The sequence below is a fragment of the Ursus arctos genome, unplaced genomic scaffold, assembly GCF_023065955.2.
Source record: "Ursus arctos isolate Adak ecotype North America unplaced genomic scaffold, UrsArc2.0 scaffold_5, whole genome shotgun sequence".
Taxonomy (NCBI): domain Eukaryota; kingdom Metazoa; phylum Chordata; class Mammalia; order Carnivora; family Ursidae; genus Ursus; species Ursus arctos.
In genome coordinates this window covers 2,751,953-2,773,927 of record NW_026623067.1, presented here as the reverse complement: position 1 = coordinate 2,773,927, position 21,975 = coordinate 2,751,953, and the positions used below count along the sequence as shown (strand labels likewise).

The following is a 21,975-nucleotide window of genomic DNA, read 5'->3' as shown; positions in this document are numbered from 1 at the left end:
GGCACAAAGCACTGGACACAAACATCAGGACATCTGCTGAATGAGGACACAGAACCCAGGACAGACACGAAACCACAGTTGGAAAGACACAGATGCCCACACAGTCCTCCAAAGAATAGGGGCGAGCAGGGAGACAATGGGCACACACCAAGCCAGAGGCCCACATGGCCACAAATAGTCTTTACCCCTGACGGTCAGCATGGCCGATGTCTTCTCCTGTCCACACACACACGAGTACTCCCCAGCATCTGCCACCGCCAGGCCATGGATCTCCAGCTCACACACGGTCCCATCCTGCCTCAGGCTGACTCTGTCCCCAGCTCTGAGGGTCTCAGACCCCTTCCTCCACTCCACGGGGGCCGCCTTGCTCAGCTCACACTGCAGCGTGGCCGTGGTCCCTTCCATGGCCTCTTCCTTCCTCAGGCCCTTGGTGAACTTGGCAGGCAGGGCTGGGGAGGGTCAGAAAGACACAGAGAACATCAGACTGGGGAATATGAGGATTCAGCATGTGGGCATTCAACAATGAAACACATCCTAGAGCAAATAAGGAATCAAAGCATGGACACTCAGACATGTGGGAGAATCAATGTGTAGGGGTAGAGTGTGACTTAAACCCATCTGGGTATAGGCCAGCAAGGAGACAGAGGAGCTGGCATCCTCAGAGGACCTCAGGACATGGACACACATGGAGAAATGGCCACAGTGCCCACAGGGGACATCTTCCAGCATCTCCCATGGCCCATCCTGCCTCAGACTAACCTGATACCAGATTCAAGGGCCCAGGTCCCTCCTCTACTCCACACACCCCAAGCTGCCCCACTCAGATCACACCATGGCCATGGGCCCCTCAGTGGCTCCCTATATCATAGTGATTTTGTGATCCTGATGGATATAGACAAGGAAGGAGACATGAGCACAGCCCCCTAAACTCTTCACAGGAGCAAGGACCACCCAGCTGGGCGGGAAACAGGAGCTGCCCTCCTCCTGGACTGTCACCTTACAGTTGGTGTCCTTGTGCCCCACACTTCTATAAGTGGCTCTCTAGGGCCACCTACAGCCAGTCAGCCTGGGTACTCTGCTCCCCCTCAGCCCCTGGCAGCAGCTCCCGGGCTAGAGGGCACTCAGGCTGCAGGGCAGGCCGCCTGCCCGTACCCCATGAGTTCACCCAGTGCCTCTTTGGCAAAGATGTTGTGCCTGTCCACATGGCTCAAGCAGCACAGCGGCCTGGCCTTGCTCCTGGGACCTCTTCAGGATGTGTGGGTGGCCTCATCCTGCCCTGTCCCATCTGCTTCCCTGCAGGAAGTGACCAGGCCCCCAAAAGGGCCCCTGAGGACCCCAGCCCCCGCCCAGGGAACCACCAGCCATACCATGGTCAGGACCTGGGCATCCCCAAGGGCCTTGGGCCCCTCACAACACTGCACAGGCCCCCCCTCCCTTGGCCTGCCCAGGCCTCAGGACCTTTGTGAATGGGATGGTCAGGCCTGGGAGGGTCAGACAGACACAGACCGTGAACTCAAGCCAGAAGAGGAGGAACGTCCACAGACACAAAACTGGCAACATGGCTGCCGATTAGAGGCAGGCTCCCTGGGGATGGTGGGCAAGACGCCCCCAGGAGGCGGCTCCACTGCACAGGGAGCCCCCCCCCACCTGCCCCCTCCAGCCTCGCCCCCCACAGGACATGGCCCCGACATCCCTGACCCCTGGACCAGCCCTCCTGATCCAGCTGACACAACCCTATCCTTCCCTGTGCATCCTGTTGCACCCTAGCCTGACGCCCCATTGGACCCTTGCGCTGCTGCTGTGAGAACAGCCAACCCACCTGCCAGTCACCACACATGGACCCCCACCCAACCATGGACACTCACCTGCCTTCCTGGGTCAGGCACTCCTGACCTTCCCCTCTTTCTACACCCAAACCTCACCTCCCGCCTCATCTTGTCACACAGCCCCAACATCACGTCACCACCATACCCACCTCACCTCACCTCTGCACTCACCTCACCTCACCTTCCTCACCCGTCTCGCCTCAGCTCCTCGCCTACCTCGCCTCACCTTCACACTCACTTTGCCTCAACTTCACACCCACCTCGACTCACCTCACTAACCCACATCACCTCACCTCCCTCACCCACCTCACCTCACCTCCACACACGCCTTACCTCACCTTCCTCACCCCGCCTCGCCTCAGCTCCTCGCCTACCTCGCCTCAGCTCCTCACCCACCTCGCCTCACCTCCCTCGCCCACCTCACCTCAGCTGCATGACACCTCACCTCACCTCCACGCTCGCCTCACCTCACCTCTTCACCCTCCTCACCTCAGCTCCACACTCACCTCACCTCAGTTCCACCCCCACCTCACCTCAGCTCCACACCCAATTCACGTCACCTGAACTTTCATATTTACCGCAGCAAACCTTATCTCCAGATCCAACAAGCCTCTACTTCATCTCCATACCTAGACCTTACCTCCACCCATCCTCCACACCCACACTTCACCCCTACAGCTCTCCCATGGCCCTGCATGTGTGTGCTGGCTCTTCTCCTTAATCAGCCTCCTGGTATCCTTGTCTTGAATAACCTCCAATCTACTTCCTAGCTCCTCCTCTGGCACGCTCCCTTCAGAGGCCTCAAGAAGGCTATAATTCTCCTATTTGTGTTGTGGGATGCCCCCCATCACTCCCCTAGATATGACCTCCTGAGGGCAGGAAGGGCCTTGTTCTCTGCAGTTTATCCAAAATGAGCGTCACACAAGGAGGTCCTAGAGATTCATGCTTCAGGATGCAGGAGACACACAGAGAAGCAGGAGGGCCATACAGTGACCAGAGCAGAGCAATAGGACATGACACAGCTTTGGGACATAGAGACACTGCTCCACATGGCCACACACGGTCTTTACCCCTGACAGTCAGCATGGCTGATGTCCTCTCCTGTCCACACACACACGAGTACTCCCCAGCATCTGCCACGGCCAGGCCACGGATCTCCAGCTCACACACGGCCCCGTCCTGCCTCAGGCTGACTCTGTCCCCAGCTCTGAGGGTCTTGGACCCCTTTCTCCACTCCACAGGGGCCTCCTTGTTCAGCTCACAGCTCAGTGTGGCTGTGGCCCCTTCTGTGGCCTCCTTGCTTCTCAGTCTTCCTATGAACTCAGCAGGCAGGGCTGAGAAAATTCAGACACAGAACATCAGGTTGTCTGGAGATTGTTGGGGGCAGGACATGACATGACAGAGGACAAGACAGACTCCCATAGGACAACAGGACCAGCAGTGACCAAGGGGTGGGAAGTGGCTACGATGCTGGCTTCTTGTGGTTCATACAATAGCCCAGGAGATGAGGTGGATTCCATGGAGTAATGGATACAGAGTGAAGGAGAGAAAGAACGTGAACACGGACTGAGTACAGATGGACGTCACAAAGTCAACTGGACACCAGAACACAGCTCTGCTCGGCGACACACGGTCTTTACCCGTGATGGTCAGCGTGGCTGATGTCCTCTCCTTCCCACACACACACGAATACTCCCCGGCATCTGCCATGGCCAGGCCACGGATCTGCAGCTCACAGATGGTCCCGTCTTGCTTCAGGCTGACTCTATCGTCAGTTCTGAGGGTTTCAGACCCCTTCCTCCACTCGACGGGGGCCTCCTTGCTCAGCTCACAGCATAGTGTGGCCGTGGCCCCTTCCATGGCCTCCTTGCTTCTCAGTCTCCCTATGAACTCAGCAGGCAGGGCTGCAACAGGGCCCAGCAGACAGAGAATGTCATTTTCACCCTCCCACAGGGATGAAAGGGGCCTGTGGGCAGGGCAGGCAGGGACGCTTACCCTTCACAGTGAGTGTGGCCAAGGTCATCTGGTCCCCAAAGCAGCAGGAATACTGCCCACTGTCCTGGGGCCGCAGGTCCCGGACCACCAACTCCAGCACAGTGCCCTCCTGACGCAAGCTGTACTTGCCTCCAGGCTGCAGAACCTCGTCTCCACGGTGCCACTCCACGGGTGTGACCACAGAAGACAGCGTGCAGCGCAGAGTGGCAGCCCCACCCTCCAGCACCTCCAGGTCCTTCAGCCCCTCCTGGAAGCGTGCTGGCCGTGCTGTGGGCAGGCACAGGCTTGGTTCAGCACCCACCTCCTTCATCCTGGCAGAGGGCCCCCTGTGGCTGACGACAGCTGGAGACATGGCAGCCAGAGAGCACAGGCAGGCCTGCCTCACCCTTTCCACACTGGGGGCTATGGAGAGTGATCCCCAGAACTCTGTCTTCCAGGAGGGGCAGCCAAACAGTTGAGAGCACAGAAGGGCAGAGTAGCATGAACCGTATCCCCCCAAATTCCTACGCTGGAGCCCCAACCCCCAGAATGACTGTGTTTGGAGATGGTCTTTACAGAGGCCATTCAGGTAAAATGAGGCCATCAGGATGAGCCCAATCCTACAAGTCACGTGGTCACGTAATAGAAATTAGGACACAGACACAGACAGACAACAATGCAAGGACATGGGGAGAAGTTGGGGTGTACATGCCACGGAGAGAGGCCTCGGGAGGATCTAGCCACGCTCATGCCTGGACCTGACACTTCTCAGCTCAGGGAGAGGAGACAGTCAAGGTCTGTTGCTTCACTGCCCAGCCTGTGGTATTTGTTATGTGGCCCGTGCTGAGACAGGTGAAGACAAGCCAGGTCAGAAGGAGGGGGACACAGAGGTGTCAGAAAACAAGACACAGGAATGAAGCAAGAAACATGCGGCTGGTCAGGAGACAGAAGAGGGGTGATTCTAGCAAAGCAGCAGAGCCCTGGAGATAGACAGAGGGGGCCCTGAGATGTGGGTGTGAGCCCAGGAACTTACCGTGGACCCTGACAATGGAGCTGCTCCAGGAGCCCCCGGACTCACACTTGTAGCGCCCGCCATCCTGCAGGGTGGCACCAGTAATGACCAGCTGGGCCCGGTGGCCCTCCTGGCTCACCTGGCACCGGGCTGATGGCCGCAAGACCTTCCCGTCCTTGGTCCAGCACACGGGGCTGTCCAGGACTGTGGTCTCACAGGCCAGGGTCAGATCCTCCCCCTCCGTGACTGTAGCGTCTGTGAGCTCACGGGAGAAGACACTTGGCTTTTCTGGAGGTACAGAGAGAAGCACAGGACACTTGGGGACTCCTGCAGACCAAGCAGCTCCCTGGCTGAGTGTGTACCTACCCCCTCAGCCTGAGGCCACACCGGGGCTGCCAGGGGCACAGAGAAGGCCTGGCATGGCATGGCCCACACAGTGGGGATGGTGGGATCACCTCTGCACCCACATGCAATGGTCGCCTTCAAACAGCCCCACCTCCCTGGGGTCCATGGGCTGGGCACCGCCCCGTGAGCCCCAGGACCATGCTCTCTACATGGCCAACATCTGCCCTCCACAAGGCTGCACCCTCAGCCACATGGACTGGGCACCACTACAGGGCTGAGCACACAGCCCACCTAAGACCCGCAGGGTGGCTGAGGCCCGCTGGTCCCCTGCTTCGAAGTGGATGGTGCCGGAGTCCTTGAGAGCAAGCTGCCGCAGGGTGAGCACGTGGTAGCCCCCTGACTGAACCTCAATCTCATTGAGCTCGTTGGGGTGCAGGGGTGTCTTGTCCAGGAACCAGTGGACGGGCCCGTAGTCGGCAGGGGAGATGCGGCAGGAGAAGGTGGCTGAGGAGCCCTCGTGCACCTCCACGTCCTCCAGATCCTCCGTGATGAGCACTCTCTGGCCTGCAGGGCACAGACCGGCAAGTCAGGCTCCGCTGCAGCCAGCTGCTGAGGGAAACGGGCACTCCCCGAGACCTAGACGGGGTGACGGCCAGAGAGAGCACGCAGCTTTCCCGGGCTCGGGACGACAAACCCAGGAACCAGGAAGGGGGGCAGAGCTGAACTGTCCAAAATGTTTGCTTTGGTTCCATGGATGAGCCCCAAAGCCATGTGTGGGGTCCTTCTGCAGAGCACGGCGGGGGACCACAGCAGGCCCTGTGTCGCCAAACTGTGCTCCCACACCTGCCCACCCCCAAGGTCACTGAAGGCCATTAAGTCATGGATGAACACAGGGAACAGGAGTGTGACAACAGAGTTGTGTCTATGTTACAATTTTGATCACGTGCTTTGGAGGCTTAGCGACGTGACTTGTTCGGAAAACACCCTACTTTTGCAGCCGACGTAGGCTGGGGACAACTCAGAGACAAATCCTAGTGACTAAGACGGACTCAGCCTCCTGGTTCCCCCTGCGCTGGCAGGTGTCTCAGAGCTGTGGGACCACGCAAGGAACGCGTGGACAGCCCGGTGGTGGGCAATGTGAGCCGAGCAGACAAGGAAACAGTTGAAGACTGACTGCCCGACGGGCACGAGTCTGTGTCTTGTCTTCGAGGAAATTGATGCCCACTGTCACTGACATTTTTTGGATTAAACCTGAGTACCAGTTTCCCACAGAGCATGGTTTCTGCCGCAGTCACAGGGTGCTTTAGTGTGAGCTCACTGCATTTGCTGGATTTCGCAGAAAAGCAGAGAAAAAACACAGCAAGTCTTCTTTGTTGTTCTTTCTTGTTTCCTGTGGACAGATCCCTTCCCCTCAAGGAGGGACCTCCCCCTGACCCTGGGTGCTGGCGTTGGCATTGGGAGGGCGATGCACGGCCACGCCTGGACACCAGTGTGCCCTGTGACCTGGGGCCAGCCCCGGACCCTGCGGCAGGCCCCCATCTCCTGATCTGTGAGGTGGGTGCATGGCAGTTGCAACTGCTACTCTCACTGGGAGACCTCCCAGGCCACACACCCCACGTGCAATCCCTGCTGAGCGGCGGTGTGGGGGCCAGGCTCACGCCAGCAGGGCCTCGGAGACTAGACCATCCAGGGCCCACCTCCCAGGGATAGGGAAACTGAGTCTGGTCTCCGAGGGCCTCCAAGTCTACTTTAAACAAACAAAGCTCACACCCGACCACGCCGTAGGCCAGCACAGCGCCAGGCCTCACCTTGCACCAGAAGCCGGGCCTGGGAACAGGCCTGGCCGATGTCACAGGTATAGGTATCACTGTCTGCTTTGTTCAGTGCGTTGATGGTGAGTTTCAAGGTCAGGCCCTCCTGGCTGAGTGTGTGCTTCCCTGACGCATGCAGCTCTATGAGGCCCTTGCGCCAGGTCACCATGGCTGCGGGACGCTCTGTCTTGCACACGAACACGGCCGTGCCCTTCTCCTCCACCTGCAGATCAGCCAGCTCCTCCGTGAACCGGTTTGCCTTTTCTGGGAAGGGGGTAGGAAGGAGTGGAGGTTGAGGGCTGCACAGACCCCATGCTGGCCCCCTGGGACAGGGAAAGGCCCCCACCATGAGCAGCTCCCCTGCTGAGGCCATGGGGACCCAGCCCAGGGTCTCTTGTGGGGTCACCTTCCACACGGAGGCTCGCTGTGCTCTTGGAAGCCTCTGTCTCACATGTGTATTCGCCTGAGTCCTTGGGTGAGACCGCGTGGACCACCAGCATGGCCCGAGTGCCTTCCGTGATCAGGTCATACTTCTGACTCTTGCGAATGGCCTTCCCGTCCCTCAGCCAGCGCACCGGGGTGCTGGCCCGAGACAGCTCACAGCTCAGCACCACATCCTCGCCTGGACTGGCCTGCTGGTCTTCCAGTGGTTTCGTGATATCCGCTGGCCTCTCTGAAGAGAGCAGAGCAGCCACCCATGAGGCGCGGCCATGCCCTAGCCATGCTTATAGGGCAGGTGACCACAGGGACCTTGGGCCCAGGAGCCTCAGGGCCCTGGAAATCAGGAGCCCCCATGGTCACGGGGGAGGGGCTGGGAAGGGGAGACATGAGACCACAGACTCTCACAGCTCAGCATCATTCACAGTCCCAGGACTCATAGCGTGGCCATGGCCAGTGAAAACTGGGAACTGAGTGTCACCCATCTGCACCTGGATTTATGCCAGGGCCATGCGCTCAGGAACACCAGTGGCGGTTTCACTAGCTCAGTGAGCCACGAGCCTGGGGGCTCCCACAGCCATCAGACCACACACTAGAGACCAGAAACCCTGCTTCTGCCCAGAGTCTGAACAATATCGTCCTACAGAGGGAACTCCCTCAGATGACTAAACCCCCCAGAACCCCAACAGGTGTCTCTGGGTCTCCAACCAGGGAGCTCTCCAGGGCCCGGCCTGAGGCCCCACTCCACCCTCAGCCCCGCGGAGACAGGCCCCCACCCTGCCCTGCCTGTGGTGCCCACCTCTGACAATGAGGGAGGCCTTGGAGGTGAGGTCCCGCACAGAGAACACCACCTCCCCAGCATCACTAGGAGCAGCATCTTGGACAGCCAGGGTGTACTTGCGGCCCTGGCGTGTGGCCCGGAAGCGGCCCGAGCCACCCACGGTCTTCCCGCCCACTGTCCATATGGCCACATCGCCGGTGTTCTCGTGGGACAGGACACACTCGAAGCTGCAGCTCTGGCCCTCCAGCACCTCCACCGTCTTCAGCCTCTTGGTGATGCCCACGTGCAGGTCTGTGGGCCACAGGAGATGGCGGTCGTGCCAGGCCAGGCTCTTGGACACCAGCCCCTTCCCCTCCCCACGAGACTGGCACTGTTCAGCCCAGAGCCACCCCTGGCCAGACCCCAAGACGGCTGAGACCTCACTCCCATCTGCAGCCCCAGCCCTGGTGGACCTGCTGCCCCCTCAGCAAATGCCTCCAGCTGGCCGAACCCTGGTGTTTGCATCACGGACAGCTGTTCCAACCAGTGTGGCCACTTCCTGTCTGCTACAGAACAAGTACTGTCCACAGCAGTCACCAGATCGAATGCTCCAGAAGGGCAAGGACGGGAGCCCCAAATGAAGGGGCCATCCAGCTCTAGAACAAACTCACCACACTGCCCTGCCCCCTTCCCTATCTCACCTCAAACTCCAGCCAGACCAGCAGGGACCCGCCACAGGCTGACTGGGCAGCAAGCCTGCCATGCATATGCCCGTGAGGGAGGACGGGACCAGAGAAAGTGGGCCAGGGCAGCAGTGCACACAGGAGGCCAGGCCCAGGCTGAGAGGGACGTCTAAAGGGACCCAGTGTCCTGGGGGTGAGGGGGCTGATGGTGCCCTGCTGGCTGGGTGGCCTATGGTGTGGCTCCATAGTGAGACACATGGCCCGCCAACAACCACCTCACCAGGCTGTGCCTGTGGCCCGGGAGTCCCTCCAGGTCATCCTATGCCTGACATCTGGGTCTCTGCCACTGGCCACCCCCAAGCGATGACCCTGACTGTACCCTTCCGTGGCCCCCACAACTGCCCACACACAGTCCCCGGTGCAGAGGGACTGTCTCCAGCCTCTGCTGAACTCCTGGCACCCTGGGACTCTATCAAGCATGGCCAGTCCAGTGTCCCCAGCCCTACCGTTGCTCATCGTCCCTCACCCCCCTGCCGGCACCAGGGCCTCCCAGGATCCCGTCAAGCCTGCTCCTCCAGGAGCCTGCTCTGATCTATAGACCCCGGCAGAGGCAGCCCCCGACCCCTCTCCCTGAAACCGGTTCCGCCCCTGGACCCAGACCCGCCCCTGGACCCGCCCCCGCCCCCTGGATGCGGCTCCAACCCCTGGACCCGGCCCCACCTCCTGGAAACAGCTCCGCCCTCTGACCCCCCCCCACCCACCTCCCGGAAGAGGCTCCGCTCCCTCCTCCCAGAACCGTTCCTGGAGCCGCCCCCATCCCAGGGACCGGCTCCGCCCCTCGGAACTGACCCCGCCCCATGACCCCGGCCCCGCCCCCGGCCCCGCCCCTGGGCTTGCCCCGCCCCCTGGAGCTCTCTGAGCCACGCACCGTGCACACTGACTCTGGCGCGGGTCTCCTCGGAGCCCACGCTGCAAGTGTAGAGGCCGGTGTCGTCCCGGCTCAGGTCGTGCACCACGAGCCCGCGCGTGCCCGCTGTGTGCAGGAAGTCGTACTTGTCGCTGGGGCCCACTTCCACGCCATCCTTTCGCCACACCACGCGGGCCTGGGGGTCCGAGACCTCGCACTGCAGGGCCAGCGTGCCCCGCTCCTCCGCGGACACATCATCCAGAGCCTTCAGGAACACCACCGGCTTTGCTGGGGGGCGGGTGTGGGCAGGTGAGCGAGCGCCACCTCCGGCCTGCTGAGAGCCCGGCGCCCCTCCCGGGAAGGACCCCAAGGGCCTGCAGGGAAGCCCTCACCTTTGACCTCCAGGCGGGCCGTGGCCGACACCTTAGGGGAGCAGGCGCGCACGGTCCCCGCGTCCGCTCGCCTAACCCGCTTCAGCACCAGCGTGTGGCGCCGGCCCTCGTGGGCGATCTCATGGAAGCTGTCGTTGTACAGAGGCGTGCCGTTGAGCGACCACTCCACCTCCTCGTCCTCATGGGACAGCTCGAACGAGAAGCAGGCCTGGCCCTCCTCCGTGACTGCTGCGTCCTGCATTGGCTGCGTCACCGTGACCTCGCGCGCTGCCCAGGGCACAGTGGGCTGCTCAGCACCCGCCGCTGGCGCCTCCCCCCCACACCGTCCCAGGGCCCCGTGCGGCCCCTGTACCTTCCACGGTGACCTCGGCGCTGCTCTGGGCGCTGCCGGCCTGGCACCGGTAGACGCCGGCGTCGGCGGGCGTGAGGCGGAGAATGCGCAGCTCTGCCATGTGGCCCTCCAGCCTCATCTTGAACTTCTCGGAGGGCGCCAGGGGCGTATCCTCCTTGTACCACTGCACGGCCTTGGGGGGTGGCTTGAAGTCGCAGGACAGGACCACCGACTGCTGCTCGCGCCCCGCCTTGGGCTCCAGCGGCCGCGTGAGCACCGTAGGGATGTCTGCGGCGGAAGGGGAGAGGGCGGAGCTGCGGCAACGCAGGGACCACCGGGTCCTACCCCCGCGCTGTGCCCGGTCCGTCTGCAGCCCAGACGCGGGCCGCGCGCTCACCTGAGACTACCAGGCGCGCGGTAGAGCGCGACTTGCCGATGGTGAAGTGCACGGGCCCAGTCATGGTGGAGCAGGTACGCCGCAGCGTCAGGCGGTGTACCGTGCCCTCCTGCTCCATGCCCACGTTGGCCCCGGCCTGCAGCACCGTCTTTCCCAGGAGCCACTTTGGCGGCCGCACCGACGGGATGGAGGTCTCACACTCGAACCAGGCAGGGGCGGGCTCCATCACCGTCACGTCCTGCAGGCCGCGCACGATGGTGATGGATTGCTCTGTGGGTGAGGGGCTGGTCACCAGCGCGGTCCCGCAGGGAGGACGGCCCGCCACCACACGCACGGGGGAGAGGCGCCCGCACTGCGCTGCCCGCACCTTCCACGAAGAACTGGGCGCTGGTCTTCACGTCCCCAGCATCGCAGGTGTAGGTGTCCTCGTCCTCGGGCTGCACGTCCGTGATGATTAGCTTCCGGTAGAGGCCGTCACTGACCATCTCATACTTGGGCCCGGACTGCAGTTCCACACTGCCCTTGAACCACCGCACCTGTGCACTGGCCCGAGACATCTGGCACTCCAGCACGCCACGGTGCTTCTCCATGGCTATCTTGTCCCGCAGCGGGCGCAGGATGGCCACCGGCAGCTCTGTGGGTGTGGCCAGTGCGGTTGGGCTGTGCTCAGGGCTCCAAAACCCCACCCCCACCTCGGTCCAGGTGCTCTCCCTCTGCAGCCTCCAACTACCAGGCTGGGCCCCTGCCCTGGGGCAGAACAGACCCCACTGGCCCCGTTCACATTCACCGGGGCCAGCAGATGGCTACCCTAAGTGTCCCCCTCCGGCTTCTCTGGGACCCACTGCATACAGCTGACCAGGAGGAAGCTGAGCACACCCGTGCATGCCCCTGACCCTTCACAAGCTCGTTCAGCGCACCCCTGGCCCCCGCACACCCCCGACCCGCCACATTTCCGCACACCACACCCTGCTCCCGCCTGGCACACTGCTGCATTAAGCAAATCCAAGCCTCCTATGCCTTTGCACCCCCCTAGCTGCAGACCCTCCCTCCTCGATGCCCTCACTGTCACCAAGGCTACCAGGTAAGAGCTGACGTCGCCACCTACCCTCTCCACCTGCCAGGGCCTCACATGCCTTCTCTCCAGCACCCGCTACAGTCCCAGGAGGAGGAACAGTTTACTGCTGCTTCCGTTTTCAACAAGGAGACCCTGAGCCCTCTTACTCAAAGCTGCCTCTCCGAGACCCCTGCCCTCCCGCTGGGGAGGCAACACCTCCCTTTCCTCCTTCTGGGTCAGTCCCACACAGGCCTGTTGTGCCCCAAGCCTGTTCCATGACAGTGAGCCTGTCAGCCCTTAGAAGGCCCGGAAGGTGTGTGTTCACCCACGCACTGCCCCGCACAACTCCCCCCCCCCCGGGCTCCCTCACCTTTCACTCGGAGCTGCGCTCGTGATTCTGCATTTTCCGCAACAAATTTGATCTCCCCTGCGTCTTCTGCCAGGACCCTCCTGTAGATGAGCGTGTATTTCCTTCCTGGAAACACAGGCAACTCAGCCCTGGGGGGAGGAGGGCCTGGGGCAGGAGGAGGATGTGCCCTCCCGCAGCCGGCCCAGCGCCGCACCTTCCTGGCGGATCCGCACATTGTCGCTGGGCCGGAGCTTACTGCCCTCCCAGAACCACTGGGCTGGCACCTCGTCGAGAGAGACCTCACAGGAGAATGTGGCACCCTCCTTCTCCATCACCTCCACATCCTCCAGGGGCCTCACGATCTGGACCCTACGACCTGAGGTAACAGGCAAGGCCTTGTCACACCTGGGCACACAGCTACCCCTTCCTGCCTCCCACCCAGACTGCTGAAGGGTATGAGGCTGGGAGAGCCAGGGGGCTAGGCATCTTGCTGGGGAATGTGGGGAGGCCAGGAGGTTCTGACCCCTAATCGCCCACCTTGCACCTTCAGGGAGGCCGAGCTCTGAGCGTCGTGAGCGTCACACACGTACACACCCTGGTCCCCGAACTCACACCGGTAAAGGATGAGACTCCGACATGCACCCTGGGCCACCATGCCCACTGTCTTGCCCACCCGCAGCTCCACGCCGTCCTGAGGAGGGATGAGGTCGGGTCAGGTGCTGGGACTCCCCAGCAGAGCAGTCCCATGCCTGCCAGGCCACCATGAGAGGCAGGTGGAGCGAGAGGACTCCCGGGGAGAGAGGCACCTTCAGCCAGCGCACATCCACGTTGGGGCGTGACAGCTCACACTCCAGGGTCACCTTGTCCTTCTCTGTGGCCACCGTGTCCTGCAGGGGCCTGCTGAACCTCACAGGCAGCTCTGGTTGGCGGGAGGCGAGAGGTGAGAGCAGGGCCAGGAGGGCCTGAGCTGGGCGGTATCACACAGCTGGCTCTAGGAATGAGACCCAGTGCCCTGCCCCCAGGAGTCCACCACCCTGTCCCCGCCCACCTCCCCAGGCCTCCTCTGCAGCAGGTCCTGCCCATGCCCACGCACCAGTGACTGTGAGCCGTGCAGATGTGTGCACGCCCTCAGCTTTGAAGGCAATGAGGCCCCCGTCCTGCGGCCGCAGCTCCGAGAGCGTGAGGGTGTGGATGGGGCCATGCACGGCCAGCTGGCACATGAGCCCTGGCTGCAGCCGCAGGCCATCACGTGTCCAGCCGCCCTCCACGTCATCGTGTGACAGCTCCACCTCCATGCTGACGGTGTCCTGCTCCGACACCTCCACTGCCTGCAGGCCCCGCACGAGCCTGACCTGGCGCACTGCGGCACACACGCAGGGGCACAGTGAGCCGCCACGCGGACACGCCCTCAGGCCAGCCCCACTCACCTGCCCCGGGGCCTCAGAGCCGGCCAGCTGTCCAGGAGGGAAAGGCCCACCCCTTCCCGGCACGCCCCAGGGCCTGTTACTCCAGGGGCCTCCTTCCTGGACGCCTGACCCCCAGGCCCGGCCCGCCGCTGCTGCTCACTTTCCACGGTGAGCTTGGCCTGCGTCTTGTCGTCCGGAGTCTCACACCCATAGAAGCCACGGTCCGCGAACCCCACACAGCGCAGAACCAAGCGGTGACTGGTGCTCTCTGCGTGAATCTCCACGTTCTTGCCTGGCACCAGGGCCGCTGCATTCCGCGTCCACTTGACCTCGGGCCACGGCCGCGTCAGTTCCACCTCCATGGTCACTGAGCTCCGCTCTTCCACCGTCTGGGGTTCCAGCTTCTTTCTGAACAGCACCGGAGCCTCTGGGGTCGCAAGCAGGGGAGGTCACTACAGGCACTGCCACTCTTGGAAGAGCCAGAGCTGGAGGGCCCTTCCACCACCAGCCCATCCCCCACCAGCACAGCGGCCCCCCACCACGACCTCACGTTCCGCCTCCAAGCTAGGCCCACCGTGCTGCTGCACAGGTAGTTACACGGGAGGAAGCCAAGGCTCTGGGAGGCAGCTCCTTCCTCAGCATACCTCTCACCTTCTGCTCCCCTGCTCCCGGCACCCCGGCCTGGCACAGTGCCTGCAACTCCCCAGTGTGGCCCATGGCCGCCAACAGCAGGTCACGGGAGCTGGTGCAACAGACCGAGCCCCCAGACTTGCCGCACCAGCCACTCTGCTTGAAGAAGACCCTGGACGCTCCACGTTAAGGAATGAAGAGCGTGGCGCGTGTGAGCCTCCCAGTCCCCAGCTCCGCCTCATCTCCCCGGGAGTGTATGTGTGCACACTACTCCCCAGGTGAGGGCCCGGCTTCAGCCAGGGAAGGTCATCCCCACCTCCTGCCTCTGCTTGCACTGGCTGTCAGCTCCCCTTCCTCCCACCTTGCCATCCCTGGGGCTCGGCTTCGGATGCCTCCTCCAGGAAGCCTCCCTGGACAGCCTCAACTTCTGCCCACTCCACAACCAGATGCATGTTGTGGGAGTTTACTTTGTCCCCTTCCAAGTAGGTCCCCGGCCCCTGGCCCCCACCCGAGTCTCCTTTGTGGAACCTCCAGGTCACCGAGACCAGGTGGACACGGGCTGGCATCAGAAGGCTGCCAGGGAACCAGCCATGGGGAGGCCCTCCCTGTGGCCCCATCCACGCACCTCGCACCCGAAGAGCAGCCGAGGACTGGACGCCCTCCGCCTCTGCGGTGATCTGGCCAGCGTCCTCCAGGGTCAGACTGCAGATGGTCAGGCTGTGGCCCGCGCCACTCTGCGATATGAGAAACTTCTCGCTGGGCTGCAGCAAGGCGCCGTCCCGGAACCACGTGACTGCCGCGTCCCCGGGGGACACCACGCACTGGAAGGTGGCCTCGCGGCCCTCCTCCGCCACCACGGTGTTCAACCCAGACGTGAACTTGACCACTCGGGGGGCTGCGGACAGGGGTTTTGCTTTAGAGGTGGGTGGGAGAGGCAGAGGCCCCACCCTGCAGAGGTGGAGAAAGGACACCTCCTCTAGGGAGCTGCCCAGGTGTGCCCCACCCAACTGCCCACCTACCCACACGCCCCTCAGTTGCTTACTGCTAACAGAGAGCTGTGCACTGGTGCGGTCATCACGGGTCTCACACGAGTACTCCCCTGCATCCTCCAGCCGCAGGCCTGTCACGGTGAGTGAGCGCTGGGGCCCCGCGGCTTCAATCTGGAAGCGTTTGCCAGCCCGGAGCTGCGTGTCCCCGCAGCGCCACACGACCTCGGCCTGGGGCGGGCTCAGCTCGCAGACCAGCATCACTGTGCCGCCCAACTCCCCGCTCACGGGCTCTAGGGGCTGGCAGAACTTAGCGGCCACCTCTGCAGGACGGGAGGGGACATCAGCTGCAGGGCTCAGGCTGGGGACAACCTCTGTGCTCACCAGTCCTGCGCCCTGAGTCCTCCTCCGGCTCTGCACAGGGATGCTGCCCGCACGACCTCACAGGGGACACCCCCTCTGCTGCCACCCCACACACACATGGGGTTCCCAGAGGACCACCCACAGCCCTGCTGACCTTCCACCTGCACAGGGAAATACTGCCCCTCTGCGCCCACATGGCAGCTATAGACCGCGCTGTCCAGGGTTTGCGCGCCGTGGATGGTCAGGGTGTGGGTGTCCCTCAGGCTGGCCGTTTCGTGCCTCTTGCTTCGGCGAATCTCCACACCGTCCTTGAGCCACGTCACCGCGGCCACAGAGGGTGTAGCCAGCGTGGCTGTCAGGACGATGTCCTCGTGCTCCCTGACCACCAGAGGCTCCTTGCGGCCAGGTCTCTCGAGGGTGGGGGGCTCAGCCTCCGGCTCTGGGGGTAGGTCAGTGAGCATGAGAGGGGGGCCCTCGCATTCCTGGTCTGGGCTCCTCCCACCTAGGGCCACACTGTGGGAAAAGACCTGAAATGGGGCCACCCCGAACTCCCATTGCTCTGCAACCACTTGGCCCCACTGCTGTCTCTCTGCTGAGCAAACCATGCCACCTGCCAGCCACCATCCAGGCTTCCAGAGGCCGGAAAGGGCAACCAGGAGGAGCCCCTGGGACCACAGGTCTGGGGTCCAAGAGCTCTGTCAGGCCAAGAGCTGAGAGCTCAGGACCCCTGCCCACCAGGGAAGATGGCCCCATGAGCAGATACTGCGGAGAGGGGGGAGCAGGCAGTTTAGAGAGACCCTGCCGAAGACTGGGGCCTGGGCGCACACAACAGAAGGACGTCGGGGAGCAGAGCCAGGAGGGGAGGCAGGCAGGACAGCCAGGCCCAGGTCAAGGCCAGGATGGGCATCCAAGCAAGGGCAAGCCCACAGGGCTGACCATGGGACAGCTGGAGAATCAGGATCCCAAGGCCAGAGGCCTCTCAAGTGAGGCTCTGAAGCTGCCCAGGGGGGATGGGAAATGGGACACATGTCTCCTCACCAACCCTAGCCACAGACAGGTACTGCCACAGACCTCAGGCCGCAGCAGCTGCAGGTGCCCAAGGAAGCCTCAGTGCCAGGGTTTGTCACTAGCTGAGGTACGGATATGGAGGAGAGGGGAGAAGCTTGGGGAAGTGGATGCTGAGAACGTCCCTGAATAGGGGCAGTGGTGACTGTTCTCCAAACAATGATGTGGCTAGTGGACAGAGCCCAGGGCTGGGCCCATCAGCAGACAACCCAACACAGGGGCAACACACACTTGTCTCCCCACCCTGTCCAGTAAGGGATCGTTTCAAGATTGTCAGGTGCTTATGCCATCCGCCTGACCCTGGTACCCACCTGTGACGTCCAGGTGGAAGGACACCTTCTGGCCCCCGGCCTCGCAGCTGTACTCCCCAGCGTCTGCCTTCCCTGCCTGCTGCACCACCAGCCGCCTGCTGCAGCCCTTGGCCTCCATGTGCACTTTGGAGCTCACGCTCAGCTTCTTCCCATCCTTGTACCAAGTCACCTCTGTCTGGGCCTGGGCCACCTCACAGCTCAGGGTGGCGCTGGCCCCTGCCCTGGTGTGCACCTCACTGCGTGCTGGCTGCTCCTTGGCAAACACCGCAGGGGGCTCTGGGGACAGAGAGGATACACCTGATCAAGGACTCCATGTATACGTTAGGAAGGCAGCACTGAGGGAAGGACTACACAGGGAGGCAGTGGAACTGGAAACTTCTCCAGGCTTTGCATCAGCTGTGGGGTCTGGAAAGCCTCAGAGCCTGCTCTACATTGAGGAGCAAAATTTATGTACCCATTCTGTAACTACTGTGGGTGGGCTTCTTCAGGTGGGGACAGTCCATTCTACCACTGCTCCTCATGGACTGTCCCAGGTGGGACCGTACATTCTATCCCTTCTCCACGTGGGCTGTTCCAGGTGGGGACCATATATTCTATCCCTGCTACACCTGGGCTGGTCCGTGTGGGACCACCATTCTATCATTGCTCCACGTGGGCTGTTCAACGTGGCGTCCATACATTCTATCCCTGCTCCAATGGGTTCTTCCTGCTGGGGACCATATATTGTATCACTGCTCCACGTGGGCTGTTCTAGGAGGTGACCAAATATTCTTTCACTGGTCCATGTGGGCTGTTCCAAGATGGAACATATATCCTACACTGCACACATAGGATGTTACAGGTGGGACCACAATTCTATCACAGCACCGTGTGGGCTGTTTCAGGACAGGACCAGACATTCTAACACTGGTCCACCTAGGCTGTTCCAAACGGAAATTACATTATCCCCCTGCACACGTACGATGTTCCAAGTAGGACTACATATTCTATCCCTGGTCCACGTGGGCCGTTGCAGGTGAAGACCAAACATTCTATCCCTGCTCCACAAGAGTAGTTGGGGACAAGACAGTCTACCATGCTCTATGTTAGCTGTTCCTTTAGGGGCCATACATTCAACCAGTGCTCCAACTAGGCTATTCCATGTCAGAACTATATATTCTAGACTGTTTCCGAGGGCTGTCGACATGGGGTCCCTACACTCTATCCCTGCTCCACATGAGCATTTCCAGGTCGGGACCACATTGGACACTGGTCCACGTGGGCTCATTCAGGTCAGACCATACACTCTATCCCTACTCCACGTGGGTACTTCCAAGTGGGACCATCCATTCTACATCTGCTCCCCATGGTTAGTTCCACTTGGGGACCATATATTCTGTCACTGCTCCATGTGGGCTTTTCCAGGTGGGAACCACACATTCTACCATTGCTCCACCCAAATTGTCCAGATGGGGAGCATACATTCTATCACTGCTCTGCCTGAGGGCTCCTCCATGGGGACCATACTGGGATACACCAGTCAGGGTGCACAGGTACACCCAAACCCTTCCATGTACACCTCCCCATCCAAACTCTCTTGGCTCAGCCACGTGTATGAGAATAGGAGGCAGAAGGAGGGACCTGCGAAGAGATAAGTCTAATGGAAAGAGCTCCAGAGTCCATCTGGATTGTATGCTAATCCCACCATCACCCTCGATCAAAGCTAGAGTTTTAACCCAAAGGACTGACCTGCGACATCCAGGTGGAAGGACACCTTCTGGCCCCCGGCCTCGCAGCTGTACTCCCCAGCGTCCGCCTTCCCCGCCTGCTGCACCACCAGCCGCCTGCTGCAGCCCTTGGCCTCCACGTGCAATTTGGAGCTCGCGCTCAGCTTCTTCCCGTCCTTGTACCAAGTCACCTCTGTCTGGGCCTGGGCCACCTCACAGCTCAGGGTGGCGCTGGCCCCCACCTTGGTCTGCACCTCACTGCGTGCTGGCTGCTCCTTGGCAAACACCGCAGGGGGCTCTGGGGACAGAGAGGATACACCTGATCAAGGACTCCATGTATACGTTAGGAAGGCAGCACTGAGGGAAGGACTACAAAGGGAGTCAGTGGAATTGGAAACTTCTCCAGGCTCTGCATCAGCTGTGGCGTCTGGAAAGCCTCATAGCCTGCTCTACACTGAGGAGCAAAATTTATGTACCCATTCTGTAACTACTGTGGGTGGGCTTCTTCAGGTGGGGACAATCCATTCTACCACTGCTCCTCATGGACTGTCCCAGGTGGGACCATACATTCCATCCCTGCTTCACGTGGGCTGTGCCAGGTGGGGACCATACATTCTATCCCCGCTCCAGTGGGTTCTTCTTCCTGGGGACCAGACATTCTATTCCTGCTGCACTTGGGCAGTTCCAGGGGGGATCATACCTTCTATCCCTGATCCACGTGGGCTGTCCCAGATGGAACCACCCATACTATCACTGCCCCATGTGTGTTGTTTCAGGTAGGACCACACGTTCTATCACTGCTCCACATGAGCTGATCCATGTGGGACACACATTCTATCCGTGCTTCACGTGGGCCTTTGTAGGTGAGGACCAGACATTCTACCACTGTTCCTCATGGACTGTCCCAGGTGGGACCGTACATTCTATCCCTGCCCCTTGTGGGTGTCCAGGTGGGATCCATACTTTCTATATCTGTTGCACGTGGGCTGATCCAGGTGGAGACCATATAATCTATCCCTGCTACTCCTGGGCTGGTCCGTGTGGGACCACCATTCTATCACTGCTACACATGAGCTGCTCCAGGAGTGACCACATTCTATCACTGCCCCACTTGAGCTGTTCCACGTCGGGCCACACATTCTACCCTGCTCCACGTGGGCCATTGTGGGTGAGGACCAGACATTCTATCACTGCTCCACGTGGGATGTTCAATGTGGTGTCCATACATTCTATCCCTGCTTCTTTAGGGTTTTGCCTGATGGGGACCAGAAATTCTATTCCTGGTCCATGTGGGCTGTTCCAGGTGGAATCACACATACTATCACTGCCCCGTATGTGTTGTTTCAGGTGGAAAGACACGTTTTATCACTACTACATGTGAGCTGTTCCAGGAGTGACCACATTCTATCACTGCTCCACTTGAGCTGTTCCGGGTTGGACCATGTATTCTATTCACTGCCCAAGGTGAGCTGTTCCACTTGGGGCCACACATTCTATCCCTGCTCCATGTAGGCTGTTCCATGTGGGACACACATCTATCCGTGCTCCACGTGGGCCTTTGTAGGTCAGAACCAGACATTCTAGCACTGCTTCAAGTGGGCTGTTCCAGGTGGGACCTCACATTCTATCACCACTCCACATGGGCTGTCCAGCTGGGGTCCATACATTCTATCCCTGTTCCATGTAGGTTCTTCCAGGTAGTGACCATACATTCTATCACTGCTCCTCATAGACTTTTCCAGGTGGAGCCACTCATTCTATCCCTCCTCCACTGGGGCTGTTCTACGTGGGGACCATACATTCTATCACTGTTTCCTGGGGGCTAAACCAGGTGAGAACTACACTTTCTATCACTTCTCTGCCTGGGCTTTTCCTCTAGTGGAACATACATTCTATCCCTGCTCCACGTGGGTACTTCCAGATCGGGATGAGACAGTCTACCACGTTCTATGTTAGCTGTTCCTGTTGGGGCCAAACATTCAACCACTGCTCCACCTAGGCTATTCCATGCCGGAACTATATATTTTAGACAGTCCCGAGGGCTGTCCATGTGGGGACCCTACGTGCTAGCCCTGCTCCACATGAGCTGTTCCAGGTGAGGACCATACTTTTGGACACTGGTCCACGTAGGCTCTTTCAGGTCCGACCATACACTCTATCCCTACTCCACATGGATACTTCCAAGTGGGACATATATTCTATCACTGTTCCATCTGGGTTGTTCCAGGTGTGACCACACATTCTCTCACTGCTCCATGTGGGCTTTTCCAGGTGGGAACCACACATTCTACCATTGCTCCACCCAAATTGTCCAGATGGGGAACATACATTCTATCACTGCTCTGCCTGAGGGTTCCTCCATGGGGCCCATACTGGGATACACCAATCAGGGTGCACAGGTACACCCAAACCCTTCCATGTACACCTCCCCATCCAAACTCTCTTGGCTCAGCCACGTGTATGAGAATAGGAGGCAGAAGGAGGGACCTGCGAAGAGATAAGTCTAATGGAAAGAGCTCCAGAGTCCATCTGCATTGCATGCTAATCCCACCATCACCCTCGATCAAAGCTAGAGTTTTAACCCGAAGGACTGACCTGCGACATCCAGGTGGAAGGACACCTTCTGGCCCCCGGCCTCGCAGCTGTACTCCCCAGCGTCCGCCTTCCCCGCCTGCTGCACCACCAGCCGCCTGCTGCAGCCCTTGGCCTCCACGTGCAATTTGGAGCTCGCACTCAGCTTCTTCCCATCCTTGTACCAAGTCACCTCTGTCTGGGCCTGGGCCACCTCACAGCTCAGGGTGGCGCTGGCCCCCACCTTGGTCTGCACCTCACTGCGTGCTGGCTGCTCCTTGGCAAACACCACAGAGGGCTCTGGGGACAGAGAGGATGCACATGATCAAGGACTCCGTGTATACGTTAGGAAGGCAGCATTGGGGGAAGAAGGACTACACAGGGAGGCAGTGGATTTGGAAACTTCTCCAGGCTCTGCATCAGCTGTGGGGTCTGGAAAGCCTCATAGCCTGCTCTACATTGAGGAGCAAAATTTATGTACCCATTCTGTAACTACTGTGGGTGGGCTTCTTCAGGTGGGGACAGTCCATTCTACCACTGCTCCTCATGGACTGCTCCAGGTGTGACCGTACAGTCTATCCCTGCTCCACGTGGGTGTCCAGGTGGGATCCATACTTTCTATATCTGTTGCATGTCGGCTGGTCCATGTGGAGACCAT

At 60.6% G+C, this 21,975-nt stretch overlaps 1 protein-coding gene across 17 annotated transcripts in view; it reads right to left on the bottom strand.

Moving 5' to 3' along the window:
* OBSCN (obscurin, cytoskeletal calmodulin and titin-interacting RhoGEF) overlaps positions 1 to 21,975 on the bottom strand; it is a 144,826-nt gene that overhangs the window by 67,599 nt on the left and 55,252 nt on the right. For 15 of the 17 annotated variants that reach the window (XM_057307035.1, XM_057307038.1, XM_057307034.1 and 12 more), the window contains 26 exons: positions 21,342 to 21,617; positions 18,769 to 19,044; positions 17,041 to 17,316; positions 15,819 to 16,103; positions 15,358 to 15,624; positions 14,941 to 15,210; positions 13,846 to 14,112; positions 13,373 to 13,639; positions 13,086 to 13,198; positions 12,817 to 12,970; positions 12,494 to 12,655; positions 12,301 to 12,405; positions 11,244 to 11,510; positions 10,877 to 11,146; positions 10,501 to 10,767; positions 10,149 to 10,415; positions 9,778 to 10,044; positions 8,206 to 8,478; positions 7,375 to 7,641; positions 6,966 to 7,232; positions 5,449 to 5,721; positions 4,834 to 5,100; positions 3,822 to 4,088; positions 3,467 to 3,730; positions 2,897 to 3,160; positions 186 to 449 (listed from right to left, as the gene is read on the bottom strand). In XM_057307035.1, the coding sequence (XP_057163018.1) occupies positions 186 to 449; positions 2,897 to 3,160; positions 3,467 to 3,730; positions 3,822 to 4,088; positions 4,834 to 5,100; positions 5,449 to 5,721; positions 6,966 to 7,232; positions 7,375 to 7,641; positions 8,206 to 8,478; positions 9,778 to 10,044; positions 10,149 to 10,415; positions 10,501 to 10,767; positions 10,877 to 11,146; positions 11,244 to 11,510; positions 12,301 to 12,405; positions 12,494 to 12,655; positions 12,817 to 12,970; positions 13,086 to 13,198; positions 13,373 to 13,639; positions 13,846 to 14,112; positions 14,941 to 15,210; positions 15,358 to 15,624; positions 15,819 to 16,103; positions 17,041 to 17,316; positions 18,769 to 19,044; positions 21,342 to 21,617 (6,462 nt within the window). The remainder of the gene's footprint in view (positions 1 to 185; positions 450 to 2,896; positions 3,161 to 3,466; positions 3,731 to 3,821; positions 4,089 to 4,833; positions 5,101 to 5,448; positions 5,722 to 6,965; positions 7,233 to 7,374; positions 7,642 to 8,205; positions 8,479 to 9,777; positions 10,045 to 10,148; positions 10,416 to 10,500; positions 10,768 to 10,876; positions 11,147 to 11,243; positions 11,511 to 12,300; positions 12,406 to 12,493; positions 12,656 to 12,816; positions 12,971 to 13,085; positions 13,199 to 13,372; positions 13,640 to 13,845; positions 14,113 to 14,940; positions 15,211 to 15,357; positions 15,625 to 15,818; positions 16,104 to 17,040; positions 17,317 to 18,768; positions 19,045 to 21,341; positions 21,618 to 21,975) is intronic. The other 2 variants (XM_057307041.1, XM_057307043.1) reach the window with 2 other exon arrangements.